This window comes from Grampus griseus (assembly GCF_964374135.1).
Source record: "Grampus griseus genome assembly, chromosome: 1".
NCBI classification, from domain to species: domain Eukaryota; kingdom Metazoa; phylum Chordata; class Mammalia; order Artiodactyla; family Delphinidae; genus Grampus; species Grampus griseus.
In genome coordinates this window covers 32,091,371-32,107,916 of record NC_139017.1, presented here as the reverse complement: position 1 = coordinate 32,107,916, position 16,546 = coordinate 32,091,371, and the positions used below count along the sequence as shown (strand labels likewise).

At 36.0% G+C, this 16,546-nt stretch overlaps 1 protein-coding gene across 10 annotated transcripts in view; it reads right to left on the bottom strand.

Annotated features, from left to right (window-relative positions):
* Positions 1-4,975: 4,975 nt before the first annotated feature.
* TOR1AIP1 (torsin 1A interacting protein 1) overlaps positions 4,976-16,546 on the bottom strand; it is a 52,008-nt gene continuing 40,437 nt past the window's right edge. For 7 of the 10 annotated variants that reach the window (XM_082659818.1, XM_082659820.1, XM_082659823.1 and 4 more), the window contains 3 exons: positions 11,574-11,618; positions 11,160-11,216; positions 4,976-8,781 (listed from right to left, as the gene is read on the bottom strand). In XM_082659818.1, coding sequence (XP_082515944.1) covers positions 7,994-8,781; positions 11,160-11,216; positions 11,574-11,618 — 890 coding nt within the window. In that variant the 3' untranslated portion in view covers positions 4,976-7,993. The remainder of the gene's footprint in view (positions 8,782-11,159; positions 11,217-11,573; positions 11,619-16,546) is intronic. The other 3 variants (XM_082659822.1, XM_082659826.1, XM_082659819.1) reach the window with 1 other exon arrangement.

The following is a 16,546-nucleotide window of genomic DNA, read 5'->3' as shown; positions in this document are numbered from 1 at the left end:
TGGCATGACGTTGGGTAAAGTGACTCTCTGCAGCTGAAGCAATCCATGAAGTGGCTGATGGTGAAGGCTGTCCATTAACCGTATTCCCAGCAGCTGGCACAACAAATTCTTCCTCTAAGAGGGTCTAAGTGGCACATCTCTGTGTTTAACACAAGGTGGTCTGTGCAGCACTTGGAAAATAATCTCAACAAATTACAGTTGCTTGAATAAAAATGAGGTCTTTAAGGCTGAGCGTAGGACAGTGAAGCTACATAAGAATAAGCCATGGAAATATGAAAGAGCTATCCACATGTGATGGAAATCTTTTTTGTTCTTTGTAAGTTCCCAGATTTTTGGAAAGGGTGGATTCTGGTAACTGGAAGCCCTTTGTTTAATGAACATTGTGATGGATTGGGGTTTGTGATGGAGGTGTAAACTGGGAGAAAGCCCAGGTACTCTGTAGAATAAGGGTCACTTAGGAGGCAGAAATATAAGCCAGCCACAGTTGATGCCACACAGATGGGGAGAGGAGAATCCTTGGTAAGAATTTAGATGAACAAAAGTGGCTAACATTGTACCCTTTGATGTGCTCAGCACTTTTTAAGTGCTTTGTATGTATAACTGACTTAATCCTCATAACACCACTAAGGTAGTAGTTATGTTATTTCCCCCATTTTAGAGATGAGGAAATTGAGGCGTAGAGAAGTAATTTGCCTATGTCACTCAGTGAGAAGTGTTGGAGCTGGGATCGTAGGGCCTGTGCTCTTATCATCCTTTCCCAACTGTTTATGTGAAATTACCAATGCTTTTGAGGCAACTGGACTCTTCCTTAGGAATTCCAAGAAGTGCTGTTTTGCATCAAGGCTGAGGGCAGGCAAAACAAAGCCTCCATGGTATACAGGGACAGCTGACACCTAGGCTATGTGTAGGTATTTCGTAAAAGATAAACTGTGAGTCAACACTGCAGGCCTCCAGTTACAAAAGCATGATGTCAATGTATGCAAATATGAGTCAACAGGTGTGTGTCTCACTCCACTCAAAATTCTTTAGACCCTGGGTGTGTGCAATATTGAATTCCACAAAGCTGAGCAAGGAGGAAAGAAAACGGCTTAAAGGAAAATCACAAATAAGAACCTACAAAGTTGGCATACAACTCGATATCAAGAAACGAACCCAATCAAAAAATCAGAAGACCTAAATAGACATTTCTCCAAAGAAGACATACAGATGGCAACAGGCACGAAAAGATGCTCAACATCACTCATTATTAGAGAAATGCAAATCAAAACTACAATGAGGTATCGCCTCACACCAGTCAGGATGGGCATCAGCAAAAATCTACAAATAATAAATGCTGGAGAGGGTGTGGAGAAAAGGGAACCCTCCTACACTGTTGGTGGGAATGTAAATTGGTGCAGCCACTATGAAGAACAATATGGAGGTTCCTTAAAAAACTAAAAATAGAGCTACAGTATGATCCAGAAATCCCACCACTCCTGGGCGTATATCCAGAAAAGACAAAAACTCTAATCTGAAAAGATACATACACCCCAATGTTCATAACAGCACTATTTACAATAGCTAAGACATGGAAACAACCCAAACGTCCATCAGCAGATGAATGGATAAAAAAGATGTGGTATATATACACATATACTATATATATATATCCTATATATAATTATATATATATATCCTATATATAGGATATATATCCTATCCTATATATATAATATTTATATAATATAAATATTATATATACTATACTATATATAATAGTAATATAATATACTATATATAATATATATAGTATAAGGTATATATATATCCTATATATAATAATAGGAGATTAGCCATAAAAAAGTATCAAATATCCTTTCATGCAACATGCATGGACCTAGAGATTATCATACTAAGTGAAGTAAGTCAGACAGAAAAAGACAAATATCATGTGATATCATTTATATGTGGAATCTAAAAAATAATCTAAAACCTTATTTACACAACAGAAACAGATTCACAGACAGAGAAAACAAACTTAGGGTTACCAAGGGGGAAAGGAGGGGAGGAGGGATAAATTAGGAGTATGGGATATACACCATTATATATGAAAGAGACAAAAAACAAGGAACAAAAAACTAAAGCACAGGGAACTATATTCAATATCTTGTAATAACTTATAGTGGAAGAGAATCTGAAAAAGAATATATATATACCTATACATCTATATATATCTGAATCACTTCACTGTACACCTGAAATGAACACAATATTGTAAATCAACTATAGTTCAATTGAAAAAAAGATTCTACAATGTTGGAAAAATACTCCAACCTGTATAGAGCCTGAATAGATTGGGGAGAAACATCATATATGGGGTTCTAGAGACTCTCTACATAGTGGTAAGAATAGATGTTTTAAACACAGCCTGGGTTCAAATCTCTGCTTCACCACTTTTTACTTGGGTATTCTTGGGTGTCATTTTATCTTTCTGTGCTTCAGTTTCCTGTCTATAATGTTGGGATAATATTACCACCTCACAGGATTATTGTGAGAATTAAATCAGTTAATACATGTAAAGAAGTTGAAACAGTGTTTGGGGCATTAATAAGCACTCAATAAATAGTAAAAACTAGAAAATGGTGAGGGACAACTTAATACATATTCAAAGGTCTCGATATAGATCTTTTCCATCTTCATGGTATACAAAGTAGGAGAAAGTCCATTTAAACTACGAAACTGAGAGTAGATTAAAAAAATTGCTCATCAAAAAATGCACATAACTACTATGAGTAAATATTCTCTTATGGGCTATATAGAACGGAGCAGTTTCTCTTCTTGAGTTTAGTCTAAGAATGGTGCTCTCTAAAAGTGGGAAGAAAGGGATTTCCCTGGTGGTCCAGTGGTTAGGACTTCGCCTTCCAAAGCAGGAGGTGCGGTTCCGATCCCTGGCTGGGGAGCTAGGATCCCAATGCCTTGTGGCCAAAAAACCAGGACATAAAACAGAAGCAAGGGACTTCCCTGGTGATGCAGTGGTTAAGAATCTGCCTGCCAATGCAGGGGCCATGGGTTTGAGCCCTCGTCTGGGAAGATCCTACGTGTCATGGAGCAACTAAGCCCGTGCACCACAACTACTGAGCCTGCGCTCTAGAGCCCGCGTGCCACAACTACTGAAGCCCACGCGCCTAGAGCCTGTGCTCCGCAACAAGAGAAGCCACAGCAATGAGAAGCCCACGCACCGCAACAAAGAGTAGCCCCCGCTCGCCGCGACTAGAGAAAACCTGCTCGCAGCAATGAAGACCCAACGCAACAACAACAAAAAAAGACACAAGGGGAAGTTGCTGAGGCATAGCAAGCCAGAAGTAGAGAGGCAGAGGGAATGGCTGTGAGGTGTCCGTCCAGAGCAGTCCTCACAGTTCCCATACTTTCCTGTCTTGGAGTCTCAGATGTATATTCTTACAATACCCACCTCACCCTTCCTTTCCCCTTTTGCTGATTAGACAGGGTTTTTATTTACAATCAAATAATTCCTGACTAAATATGTGAGTCTCTACTTCAAACTGCTAAAAGTCAACAGAAAGACATTCAGAGATAAGAATTTAGTTTACCACTGTGTGCTTAGTATTTGGGGAGAGAAGATAGATGAGCTAAATAGATTGAGGAGGTATTTTTAGTAGTACAGCGCTTTGAAGAGTCCTCTATGAGGTATTTTCTCTATAACATTACATTCGATTACCAGACCTTGTCATTTCTACGTCTCAAATATTTTTCTTATCCATCTTCTCTCCACATCCATAGCCATCTCTTATCTGGACTACAATTACCCTCAGGCAACATGAAAAGATGTAAGGAAACTTCCTAGCTCTTTTAAGAAAACTCAAATTCCTAATCTTACTGTGGAAAGACCTTAAGGCCTCCCAGTTTTCTTTCTTAACATTCACCTTCCCCTCGGGGACCTCTCACTAATGATCCTTGCTTCCATCAGAAAAGGGCCAGGTTTCCCTTCTGAGACTGGTCCCCTTCCTCTTTCCTGAAATTATTCATAGCCCTACTGAATCCAGGTTGAAATAGTTTATATAAAAAAGATTTAGAAAAAAAAGGCTCAGTAATAACAGAAAAAAAGCAAAATACTGAGAAAGATGCGACTTACCTATTTTTGCTAACCATACAGGGCTTGCAATTTTTATTTAACAAATATTTGAGCACTTTATGTGATTACCACTGTACGTAGATTGATCACACTCTCCTGCTCTCAAGAGGCATATGGTGATCCAGCAATCCCACTCCCGGGCATATACTCAGACAAAACTCTAGTTTGAAAAGACACATGCACCCCTATGTTCATAGTAGCACTATTTACAGTGGAATATTACTCAGCCATAAAAAGAACAAAATAATGTCATTCGTAGCAACATGGATGGACCTAGGATTATCATACTAAGTGAAGTAAGTCAGAAATACAAATATCATATGATATCACTTATATGTGGAATCTAAAATGTGACACAAATGAACCTATCTATGAAACAGAAACATACAAAGATAACAGACTTGTGGTTGCCAAGGTGGGGGGGGAGGGGAGGGATGGAGTGGGAGTTTGGGATTAGCAGATGCAAACTATTTTATGTAGGATGGGTAAACAACAAGGCCTTACTGTACAGCACAGGGAACTATATTTAATAGCTTGTAATAAACCAAAATGGAAAATAACATGAAAAAGAATATATATAACTGAATCACTTTGCTGTACAGCAGAAATTAACACAACACTGTAAATCAACTATACTAATAAAATTTTTTTTAAAAAAGAGGCATATGGTTGTGGGAGTGTGCTAAGTGCTGTGACAGGGGTAATACAGGATGAACAAGCGTGTAAAGAAGAGGCACCTGCACCAGTATTTCAGGGTAGGGAATTAGGTTAGGTTCAGTAAAGTTCTGTCTGAAAAAAAATAAAGCATTCAGAACAAATAAGAATTAGCAGAGCGTGAGGCTGGGAAAAGGGAGAAGGCAAGATATGAAAAATATTCCAGAGGAGTCCAAGAGTGTGCAAAAGACAAGATTTTAATTTGTAAATTGCAAGAGGTTTCTCCCTGTTCATACTCAGGTGATGGGCTATATTTCCCCTACCATCCAGAAGAACCTGCAAGCCCACCAGGACTTCTCTGAATCCAGGCCAAAGATAGGTTTCAGGCAGGACTTTCCTCTTTTTCCAAGTCAATGGTCGTCAATGGAAGACTTAGTTTGGTTTCCCAGACCCAGGACTCACACCTTCATCCCAGGTGGCTAATGCCAGTAGAATCTTCATACCGTAAGATCTGACTCTGTGGCCTTGATAAGGGCAATGTAGAAGAATAGTCCACTGTTTTTTTTGCAGTCGATGAGAAATGCTTCCTCATATTGACGACACGAAGGCCGCTTTCAGAAGACCTAAGGTCACTGGCAAATTGGGCTTTATATCTTTAGTGTAGGTATTAACTATGCAAACCTTTTCTAAGTTTCACTTCTCTTCGTAGAATGAAAATCAGGTTTATTTCCTATCATTGAGGACTGGAGGTTTAGAAAACCTCCTTAAGAGTAATATAAGTAAGTCATTAAGAGAAGGGAAGCAGATTAAGCTTTTAGAAATTTGTAAGGTCAGTTTTGCACTGTGGTTTTCCCTGGGCCAATGTTGTCACCCAAAGTCACAATGTGCCTAATTCCTAGAGGCCCAAGTTCCTATTTTCAAGCCGATGATTTATTAAAATTTCCCCTCCAAACGGATTATGGTAACATGAACAAAACAAAATGTTTTAGGCATCAATGATATAAAATACAGATGTCCGTGAGCATGCACTTTCAATGGGGGCAAAAAAATCTTATTCTTCAGGTATATAAAGCATAAAAATATGCAGTCCATAAACAGATGTAGAGCATATATGCAGTATTAAAATTTCATGGGAGTAGATGATTAGAAAACAAAAATCTAAAAAGGTTCTTCAGAGAGGTGAGAATGAAAAATTTGAGAAACATGGTGTGGATTCTTTTGCCAAGTGGGGAATACCTAAACTAATTCCATTTTAGTGATAATTCAAAATCCCTGGATGAAACAGAAAATCATACTGATTATATTTCCTACCAGTGTACTTGTGAGTGGCTGCAATTCTTTGTTTGGCCTTTGTTTCTCCTAGCAGAAGTCACTAAAATTGGTCAAGTGTAAAGAAAACTCTAGGAATAATTTCTTTTAAAGGTATATGAATCATTAAGTTTATGACACACAAGAGTACAAACCAAGAAAGTAAATTTATTTAAATTACTAAAATAGCTTTTAAAGTCATTTACAGATCAGCTGCTACAATTATTTTTCCTGATATAAGTAATATTAATTACTTTAAAGTTATTTTGGTCAATGAAACATTTAAAAAAACATGTTTCTCCATATAATATATATAGGTATAAAATAAGTCTTTTCAAAAACTCTTGTTTTAGAATCCTCTATAAATCAGAATATTTGACTTCTGACAGTCAGGAACAAATTACAATAAGGGGTATAAATTTATGAATACTGGTAGTCCTAGTGGGAAGAAACGAGACTGTACTCTACCACCAGTCATGGGATCCTTAAAAGGTAAATGATGAAGCCACTGACAGGCTCTAGTATTCTAAAAACAATATTTTCATTTAAAGGTTTGTAGACAATAAAAAAATAAAGTGGATCCAGAATTTTAAGCTTCTAAGAAAACCAAAGCAGTTGACGGATGAGAAAGCTGTTAGTGATGCTAAGTTAAAACTGAAATTCTATAGTAGTACAGTAATGTACAGTAGTACATTTTAACATTCTTCATATATGGTAAACTTCACTTTCTTTTTCGCTTGAGGCACTCTTAGTAGAATTTATCACGTGCATTGTAAATCTTTATTCTTGTTACAAGAGTGTCATTAAAGGACTCAGAATGCAACAAGTAGACATGCAGAAAATCAAATCCTTCTTCAACAGCCCAGGAGAGCTGGTTAACAAATGGTTTACCAATTCCTGAAATTGTATTTCTTAACAAAACTTTCAGGACATGACCAAAATAAATGGCCCTGAACTTACCCATTCTTAAGAGCCAAGTGAACAAATATACTAAACCTCATCATATACATGCTTCAAAATCTCTGGGAGGAACAAAAATTTCTTAAAGGAAAAAAAAGCACATGTGAGAAACAAGTCCCAACAGAATTCACTGAGAATGCAGTTCATATAACTATGTTTGACTAACCCTAAGCCTCAGTGGCTTTCTTTTTGGCCACGTGGGGCGGCTTGCAGGATCTTAGTTCCCTGACCAGGGATCAAACCTGGGCCCTCGGCATTGAAAGTGTGGAGTCCTAACCACTGGACCGCCAGGGAATTCCCTCAGTGGCTTATTTTAACATTTCACCTTGAAGACTTTTTCCCCCCTTTCTCTCCCCGTTCCACAACTTTTCCCATGTCTCCTTCTCCTTGCCCTCCAAAATCAAAGGAAAAAACCAAAAACCAAAAATCCCAAACACACACTCGGATGGTCTTTCATTATTTTTGTTCCTATAAGCAGAAGCTGACTACGGAATTCACATCTAAACGATGTAGAAGAGGACAAAAGGGAAAACCCACAGTTATGTTCAGGGAGCTGTCTTACTAATAACTCGACAAACTGTGAAAAAAATCTAAGTTAAAAAATTGGGTGGATTCACAGGAAGGAGCCTAATCCCTCCCACTGGTCATACCATAGCAATAATGATTCAACCCAGAATCTAAGCAGATCCTCTATGGGACTGCATATAATTTACAGTCCTCAGATATCATTAACACAGATCTCAGTGGAAACAAGGAAACAATTCTCTCAAAAAACAGATAATTAGGTTGAATAAACAATTTAGATATTCCACGTTTACTTAAGAACTTAACCTCCTTTAAAAAGAAACCAGTTCTTTCAAAAAGAGCTCTGGATCCTGTCTATGGTTAGAAAGTTTGAAAAATTCTCAGAACTTGAGACATGATTTTCTCTTCTGTCTCCTCTTATAAGCAGATGCCTCTTTTCAGGTCATTTTCTGGTTGTACTGGCAGGACTAAGTGAGAAATACGGCTCCAGAGCCCACTCAATTTGTCTGGGTCCATATGTTTGTAGGAGTTGGGTGTATCAGAGTTGGTGAACTTGAGTTTGAGGAAATCCCTCACTTTTTCTTCAATTTCCTTTAGGCCTAGACTGGTTCCAAGTGTCTCCTCCTCTAACAAGACAGTTAGGACTAAGGCTACATCTTTGAAGGCTGCATTTTCATGATCACAATACTTATAGAAGATCAAAGTAGAGCCTGCAGGCAGTGACTCAAAGCGGTGGACCACAGCTGCATTCTGGCCATTTCGGAATCCGTTGCTCAGTTCCTCATCTACCTCTTGTTTGACAACATCACTGTCTTGAGTTGCTTTGCCCGTCCCATCAATCCGGATTGCAGGAACACTTTGGAAGGAAGAATAGGCATCGGCAATTTGTTCACTCAGACACTTGAGTGCTTCTTCAGCATCTCGGGCAGCAGTGAGCAGCAAGATAGCAGGCTGAGGCCGAGGGTGGGAGCTATTAAGATGTTTTTCCAGGAATGTTAGGCTCCTTTTCCACAGCTTCTCATCTTGACCTTGGTACTTATTCATAAGTTGTTTCATCTGGTTCTGGAACTCTTGAACAGCAGTGGTTTCTGCTTCAGGAGTACGAGTGTACAAAAAACACCCAATGAGAAGACCAGCTATCAGAACAAGGGGCCACCACCACTTCACCTTGACAAAAGATGCACTTTGGGGTTGTCCAGTCACTTCTGCTCAGGAAAAAAAGAAATGATAGACACAAATATTATTTTCTTAGATTCAAGAGCAAGTGACTTTTAAAGCCAATATTAATCTTTATAAACATTAGATAAGAGAGGAAGGAATTTAAAGAAGGGAGCTGATAATTTACTTTCTTAAAGAAATAATTTAGCACATGTGTTTTAAGTTACTTGTATGAGTATGCACATGTCTCTTCAATGTCAAAATGATAAAGAGACTTAGAGGAAAAAGTAGAATTTAAGTATATGTAATGGCATGTGCAAGTCAGAAAGAATACAATTTATAAAGCAAAACTATTATTACTACTGCTAATATTTGGGAGGTAAACAATATTAAAAGACACTTTACAAAATAGTTTTAAATTTAGAAACTAACATGGATTATTATCCAAGGTGGAATGTTTATGTATATAAAGGAATAAAGAAAAGGATGCATTATAAGTGAAATCTTCCATATAATAGCTAGCTGTCCCTTTAATTGCACTGATGCCTATCTTTTGCTGTATGCAAGTTAACACTGGTAAAACTTAGTTTGCAACTCATTCCTAATTATTACTGGCAATGATGATATGAATTTACATTTACCTAGTGCTTTTCAGTTTAAGCACTTTCTCATATACCACATCATTTAATAATTTAATATGACAGCAACAGTATTTTTACACTTCCTATTTATTGACTGCTTTAGACTAATAATTGTACCATGGACCCTCTAGAGCAACAGTTCTCAAAGTGTGACTGGTTGGGGTATCTCAAGATCTCTTCAAGGGGGTCCTTGAGGTTAAAACTATTCTCCCGACACTAAGATCTTATTTGCCTTTTTCCACCATATTGACATCTGCACTGATGGTGTAAAAAGCCATGGTAGGAAAAATAACTGATACTTTAGATGAATCACAGGGCAGTAGCACCAAACTAGGACTGTCTTTGTATTCTTCATGGCCATGTATTCCAGGTTATCAGTTTCACTTAAGGACATCCTTCATGAGGCATTTAAAAGAATTTATCTTATTAGAACTCAACCTTGAGTAGAAATCTTAACATTCTATGTGAAGAAATGGGACATATATATAAAGCACTTCTGCTACATAGAACAGTATATGGCTGTCTCAAAGAAAAGAACTTTGTGCAACTGAGTTGTGAGCTGAAATAGTGCTTTTTTCATAGAATTTTTACTTGAAAAGACAAGTGACAAACTGGTTAGTCAGACTTTCATATTTGGGACACTTTTTCTGGAAAACAAACAATGTGAGCCTGTCGTTTTCAAGAAAACAACTGACTGGGACTTCCCTGGTGGCTCAGCGGTTAAGAATCCGCCTGCCAATGCAGGGGACGCGGGTTCAATCCCTGGTCTGGGAAGATCCCACACGCCACGGAGCAACTAAGCCCGTGTGCCACAACTACTGAGCCTGCGCTCTAGAGCCCGTGAGCCACAACTACTGAAGCCTGTGCACCCAGAGCCCGTTCTCTGCAACAAAGAGAAGCCACCACAATGAGAAGCCTGTGCACTGCAATGAAGAGTAGCTCCCGCTCACCACAACTAGAGAAAGCCTGTGCGCAGCAAAGAAGACCCAATGCAGCCAAAAATAAATTAATAAATAAATTTAAAAAAACCCAAAATCGCCAATATATTGTAACAGTTTGAATACAGAAACAGAATGAAACTCCAGCTCCATTTTATTAAGCCAGGCATTAGAGATCAGAGAAAATACAAAGCAATCTACCACTCTCCTTACTAAATTATTTAAAAATAACTAACAAACGTTAAAATTTTTTTTTACAATTTTAATCTCTAGGTAAATATGGACAGATATAACTCATATATATATTTTTAAGTCTCTTTTTAAAAAAGGTCTCTGGGGTTCTTATTAATTTTGCTAGTGGAAAGTGGTATTGAGACCAAAGAATCTGAGAATCACTGTTACTTTCTTAGTACTCTTTCAAGATAATAAAAAGGCTTAGAGAACTAAAGAAACTTGCCCCAAGGCTATACAGAAGGTAAGTGGTCCAAACTAATTCAAATTCAGGTCTGTGAACTCTAAAAAACTATGGTATTCCCATTATGTCATGCTATGTGCATCTTTCTTTTGACAACAAGGTTCACTTGGTTAACAGTATTAGTTGCTTTACTTGTTAACTTTCACTTTTGGTCTTATGGATAATAAAGTAAAGGGGAAAGCCAGATTTTTTTCACACAGTTTGTCCTTAAAGACTTTTACTGCTGGTAAAATATATACTTTTTCTTTTGAAGTACTTAAAATATCATTCTTCAAATAGCATGAAGTTCTTTGGTGTCAAAAAAATTAAAAAATCATTATGTTCACCAATTTTAGAGGCTCGTTTAATGAAAGCTGAATAGACAAACTTACGTTGGCTGGAGGCTGATGGAGATTGGTTTCCAAGCTCTGATTTCTGAACACCGTCATCTAATGATAGAAGTAATAAAGACTATCAATTTATGTTTCATAATTTCAGTATTTCCAACAGAAAAAGAGAATACAAATTTCACCAAGAGAAAATAAGGCAGAGATCTGTCAGAAACAGAAGAAAAAGCAGAAGATTCAAGTGTCTATTAGATTGACAGCTGCTTGAGACACAAGATTGGTTTCTTTCATAATTAATGTAATGGTCGAGTACAAAGCATACTCTTAACACATTAGTTTTGTGAGAAAGCCTTGAAGAACTTGACCCAAATTATTTAATGGGAGTGGTGAAACTTCTGGGACAAAGTTAAGAGGACAAAGAAAATAAGCACAACTATAATAAAAGGAAACAAATAATACCATCTGAAAAATTGCCATATATTGAACGCTTGCCTGGTGATGATGCTGTAAAGAGGGAAAGAAGGACAAAATATGATTATGGATTACTGAGCTCTCTGGATAAGGGGTTTTAAGGTAAAACTCAATCTTAATCTTCACTAATTTCTACCTCAATCTGATTCAAATACGTCCTCTGGTGCTTCTGACCATTTCAAATATCAGTAATATTTTAGAAATTACACTGAAAAACTTTTCACCATTTCTGGTAATAGACAAGTAATTGTTTTAGCTTTGTGGTTAAACAACAGATTTCAAAAATAATTTTCCCACAACTCCATCAAATCTCTATTTCCATCATACTTTAGAAAACAAATGAAAAGCTCTTTCCTTTTCCTCTCCGTCCTCCTTGGCATAGCCATCTAAGAGAGAGGAAATGGAACGACAGGGTTCAGGAAGCGAAGAGGCTGAGTTACTCATCTGTATGATCTACATTACCAATACTGTCATCTAGCACTTGCCTGGAGTTTTATAACTTTATGTGTATAAGTGATCTTCCTAGTATTTATCAACAGTTTTCATTTGAGAAACACTGGACTAAACTGGAGGAATAAAATTAGCATTGCTGATTTATTTATTTTATATATATTTTTACAGAAATAGCCTTATTTCTGGTCATATGACAAAAAACCTCAAATGAAACAAAATGACATCAACCTTAACTCTAAAGGCATATTGTTTTGCAATTACTAGGTTAGTCTAGGAAATGGCATCATTTAGAAGCTTCAAAGTTAGGTAACCAAAGTTAAAACTGTCTTACTAAAAAAAAAAAATTTCCATCAGATAATGTTTATCTTAAATACCTCATTCCATGGTTGCAAAGATCAAATGATATAATATATGAAAATGCTGTGAAGTGCATGATGATATTAATAATGGAGAATAGCTAAATAACAGTTATTATGAAACATATGTAACATTCATATAACTCATAAGAACATAAAATTAAGAAAACAAAATTAACACAAACAAAATTAAGAAAAACTCCCATTTACAATAGCATCAGAAGAATAAAATATTTAGGAATAAGAGTAACCAAGGAGGTAAAAGCATTATACACTGAAACCTCTAAAACACTGATGAAAGGAATTAAAGCAGACACAAGTAAATGGAAAGACATCCCATGGTCATGGAATGGAGAATTAATATTCTTAAAATGTCCATACTACCGAAAGCAATCTACAGGTTCAGTGCAATCTGTATCAAAATTCCAATGGCATTTTTTACAGAAACAGAAAACAATCCTAAAATTCATATGGAACCACAAAAGACCCCAAATTTGAAAGGCCAAAACAACTTTGAGTAAGAAGAACAAAACTGGAGGCATCACACTTTCTGATTTCAAAATATATCACAAAGCTAGAATAATCAAAACATTATGATACTGCCATAAATACAGACATATAGACCAATGGAAGAGAATAGAAAGTCAGAAATAAACCCATGAAGATATAGTCAACTGATCCTCAACAAGGGTGTCAAGACTACACAATAGCAAAAGGATAGTCTCTTCAGTAAATGGTACTGGGGAAACTGGATATCCACATACAAAGAATGAAATTGGACCCTTATACCACACACAAAAATTGACTCAAAATGGATGAAAGACTTAAATTAGGAATTGAAACAATAAAACTCCCAGAAGAAACATGGGGAAAAAGCTTCTTGAAGTTGGCCTTGACAATGATTTCTTGGATATAACAACAAAAGCATGGACAACAAAAGTAAAAATAGACCATGGGATTACATCAAACTTAAAAAGCACATGACTTATGTGATCAAAATCACAATGAGAAATCACCTCACATTATCAAATGTATTGTGGCTATTATCGAAAAAACAAAAGTGCAAGGTATGTGGAGAGGATGTGGAGGAAAGAGAATCCCTGTACATTGTTGGTGGGAATATAAATTGGTGCAGTCACTATGGAAAAGAATTATGGAGGTTCCCCAAAAGGTTAAAAATGGACTACCATATGATCCGGCAATCCCACTTTTGGATATATATCCAAAGGAACAGAAATTACGACCTTGGAGAGATATCTGCACACCCATGTTCATTGCAGTAATATTCACAATAGCCGAAACAGGGAAGCAAACTAAATGTCCATTGACAAATTAATGGATAAAGAAAATGTGATGTATTTATACATATACATGTATTCACACACATACACACACAATGGAATTATTATTCAGCTTTAAAAAAGAAGGAAATCTTGCCACTCTGGACAACATGGAGAACATTATCCTAATGAAATAAGTCAGATACAGATATGCAAATGCTTCATACTATCATTTATGTGAGGAACCTAGTCAAATTCATAGAAACAGGTGGTTTCCAGGGCCTGGGGGAGGGGGAAATCAGGAGATATCAGTCAAAGGGTACACAGTTTCAGTTAAATGAGATGAAAAATCCTAGAAATCTACTGTAGAGCATAGTACCTGTATTTATTGTCCTATATATTAAAAATTTGCTACGAGGGTAGATCTTAAGTGTTCTTATCACACACATAATAATAAATAAAGAGGGTGGGAGAAAACTTTTGGAGGTGATGGATACGTTCACGGCATAGACTATGGTGATGGTTTCACAGGTATATACTTATCTCCAAACTCATCAAGTTGTATACAGTAAATACGTAAGTTGTATACATTAAATGCATGTCAATCACAGATGAATTGATAAAGAAGATGTGGTATATATATAATCAATGGAATATTAACCATAAAAGTGGATGAAATAATGCCATTTGCAGCAACACAGATGGACCTAGAGATTATCATACTAAGCGAAGTAAGTCAGAGAAAGACAAATACCATATGACATCACTCATATGTGGATTCTAAAATATGACATAAATGAACATATCTATGAAACAGAAACAGACTCACAGACACAGAGAACACACTTGTGGTTGCCAAGAAGGTGGGGGTAGGGGAGGAATGGACTGGGAGTTTGGGATTAGCAGATGCAAACTATTATATATAGGATGGATAAACAACAAGGTCCTATTGTATAGTACAGGGAACTATATTCAATATGCTGTGACAACCCATAATGGAAAAGAATATGAAAAGTAATATATATATGAATAACTGAATCGCTTTGCCATACAGCAGAAATTAACACAACATTGTAAATCAACTATACTTTAACAAAATATTTTAAAAACCAAAATGAATGTATGTCAATCATACTTCAATAGTTTAACCTACAGTTAAAGAGTATGTGAAACAATTTAGAAAATAAATCCATCAAGATAATGTTTATCTTGAATACTTTAATCCATGGTTGCAAAGATCAAATGAGACAATACATAAAATGTTAAGTGCTCTTCTATGATGATTTTAATGATATAGAATAGATAAGTAACAGTTATTATATACCATATGAAACATTTATATAATTTGAAGAACTCAAACTTAGTAGGGTATATATACTGCTGAGGCAACACACTAAAAGGTAAACTTTATCCTCATTAAAAATATTTTTAGAGACAGTAATAAAAATTCCGTTAAAAAAGATCTTTTTAAAAAGATAAAGCTCAGAGTTTTTCTAGTATGAAGAGTATGGTAACAATCAATCACTCTATAAAGTCAAAAGCAGAGGGCATGAATCTTTCATAGTTATTACTACTGATTATTACACAATATATTGTTAACAATAAATAAGCATTAATTATTTATGTGGTACATTTAGACTTAAAAAATTGTGTTCACATATATAATAAGCTCATTAGAATAACCTAGTTATAGGCACTATTGTCCCAACTTTAAAGTTAAGAAAATTGAGGTTCACAAAGTTTAAGAGACTTTACCAAGATGACTCAATTAGTAGAAGATCTGGGACTGGAACCCAATAGCTCTAACTCCAAACTCTCCTCTTTTCTCTACACCACTTTTAGAGACAGGTTCCAAAGCATGTATATTAATGAAGCACAGACTCAGAGGCCTGACTGTTTTATCATCTGGGACACAGCAAAAGTATAGACAGTGGTTCTATCTTTCCCCAAAGATCTGGATACCTGCAGAAACCTGAACTGGGACCTGTCTACCCAGAGAACTGGTACTAACATAGGGTGATAATGATCTGAAATCCAGGTTCTTGAACACCTAAATCTAAAAATGAATTTTTTTTTCTCACTGAAGCAGGCAGAAGTGTATAGTTAAGACAATAAGATATGAAACTTGGAATGCCAAGGAAAAGTTTTTTTCAAATGATGTTAGATTGAAGAGAAATCTATAAGGCTGTTTGGAAATCACTGCAATCGTCTACTCTGATTGAAAATTCTTTCTTCTTATCTTAAAGTCCTTCTGTGGTCAAAAATCTAAAAAATTTTGTTACCTGAACCCGAATGTGCAAATTTCTGCTATATAGTTTCTCTTTAACTCTGGAAGTTCTGTATATATGGTAGATGTCTATCAACCAGTATACAACTATTTAAGCCATAACAAATATACAAACTTAAGACAAAATAGGAATACAGAGAAAATACTATAAATAAGCTATCAATTTAGCAACCATAAAGATCTATTTCTACATTCCAGCTAGACCTTCAATATAATGATTTTCCCTTCTGCATTGCATTTGTACAGTGTCTTAACAGAGGACAATGCAAACATTTTTTGACAACAATATGTACTACACTTCACTTTTCTGGAAGTAATTTATCTGCTATTAGTTACCCAGAATATATAGTTAAGAACTAATAACATCATAAAACTCTGAGCTTTTCATAGTATATACACCTAAACTCGTGCAGTTTTGCTTCCAAGAGTAATTCTTAGATCTTCAGAATGTTTTAATTTTTGATATTGGCTATAACCATAATCTTAAAAAGCTGAATTAATATTTGGTTTCCTAACTATAATAGGTCAAGAAGAACAAATTTTAAGAGGAAATGGTCTTCTAATAGCAAGTATATACAGCAATAA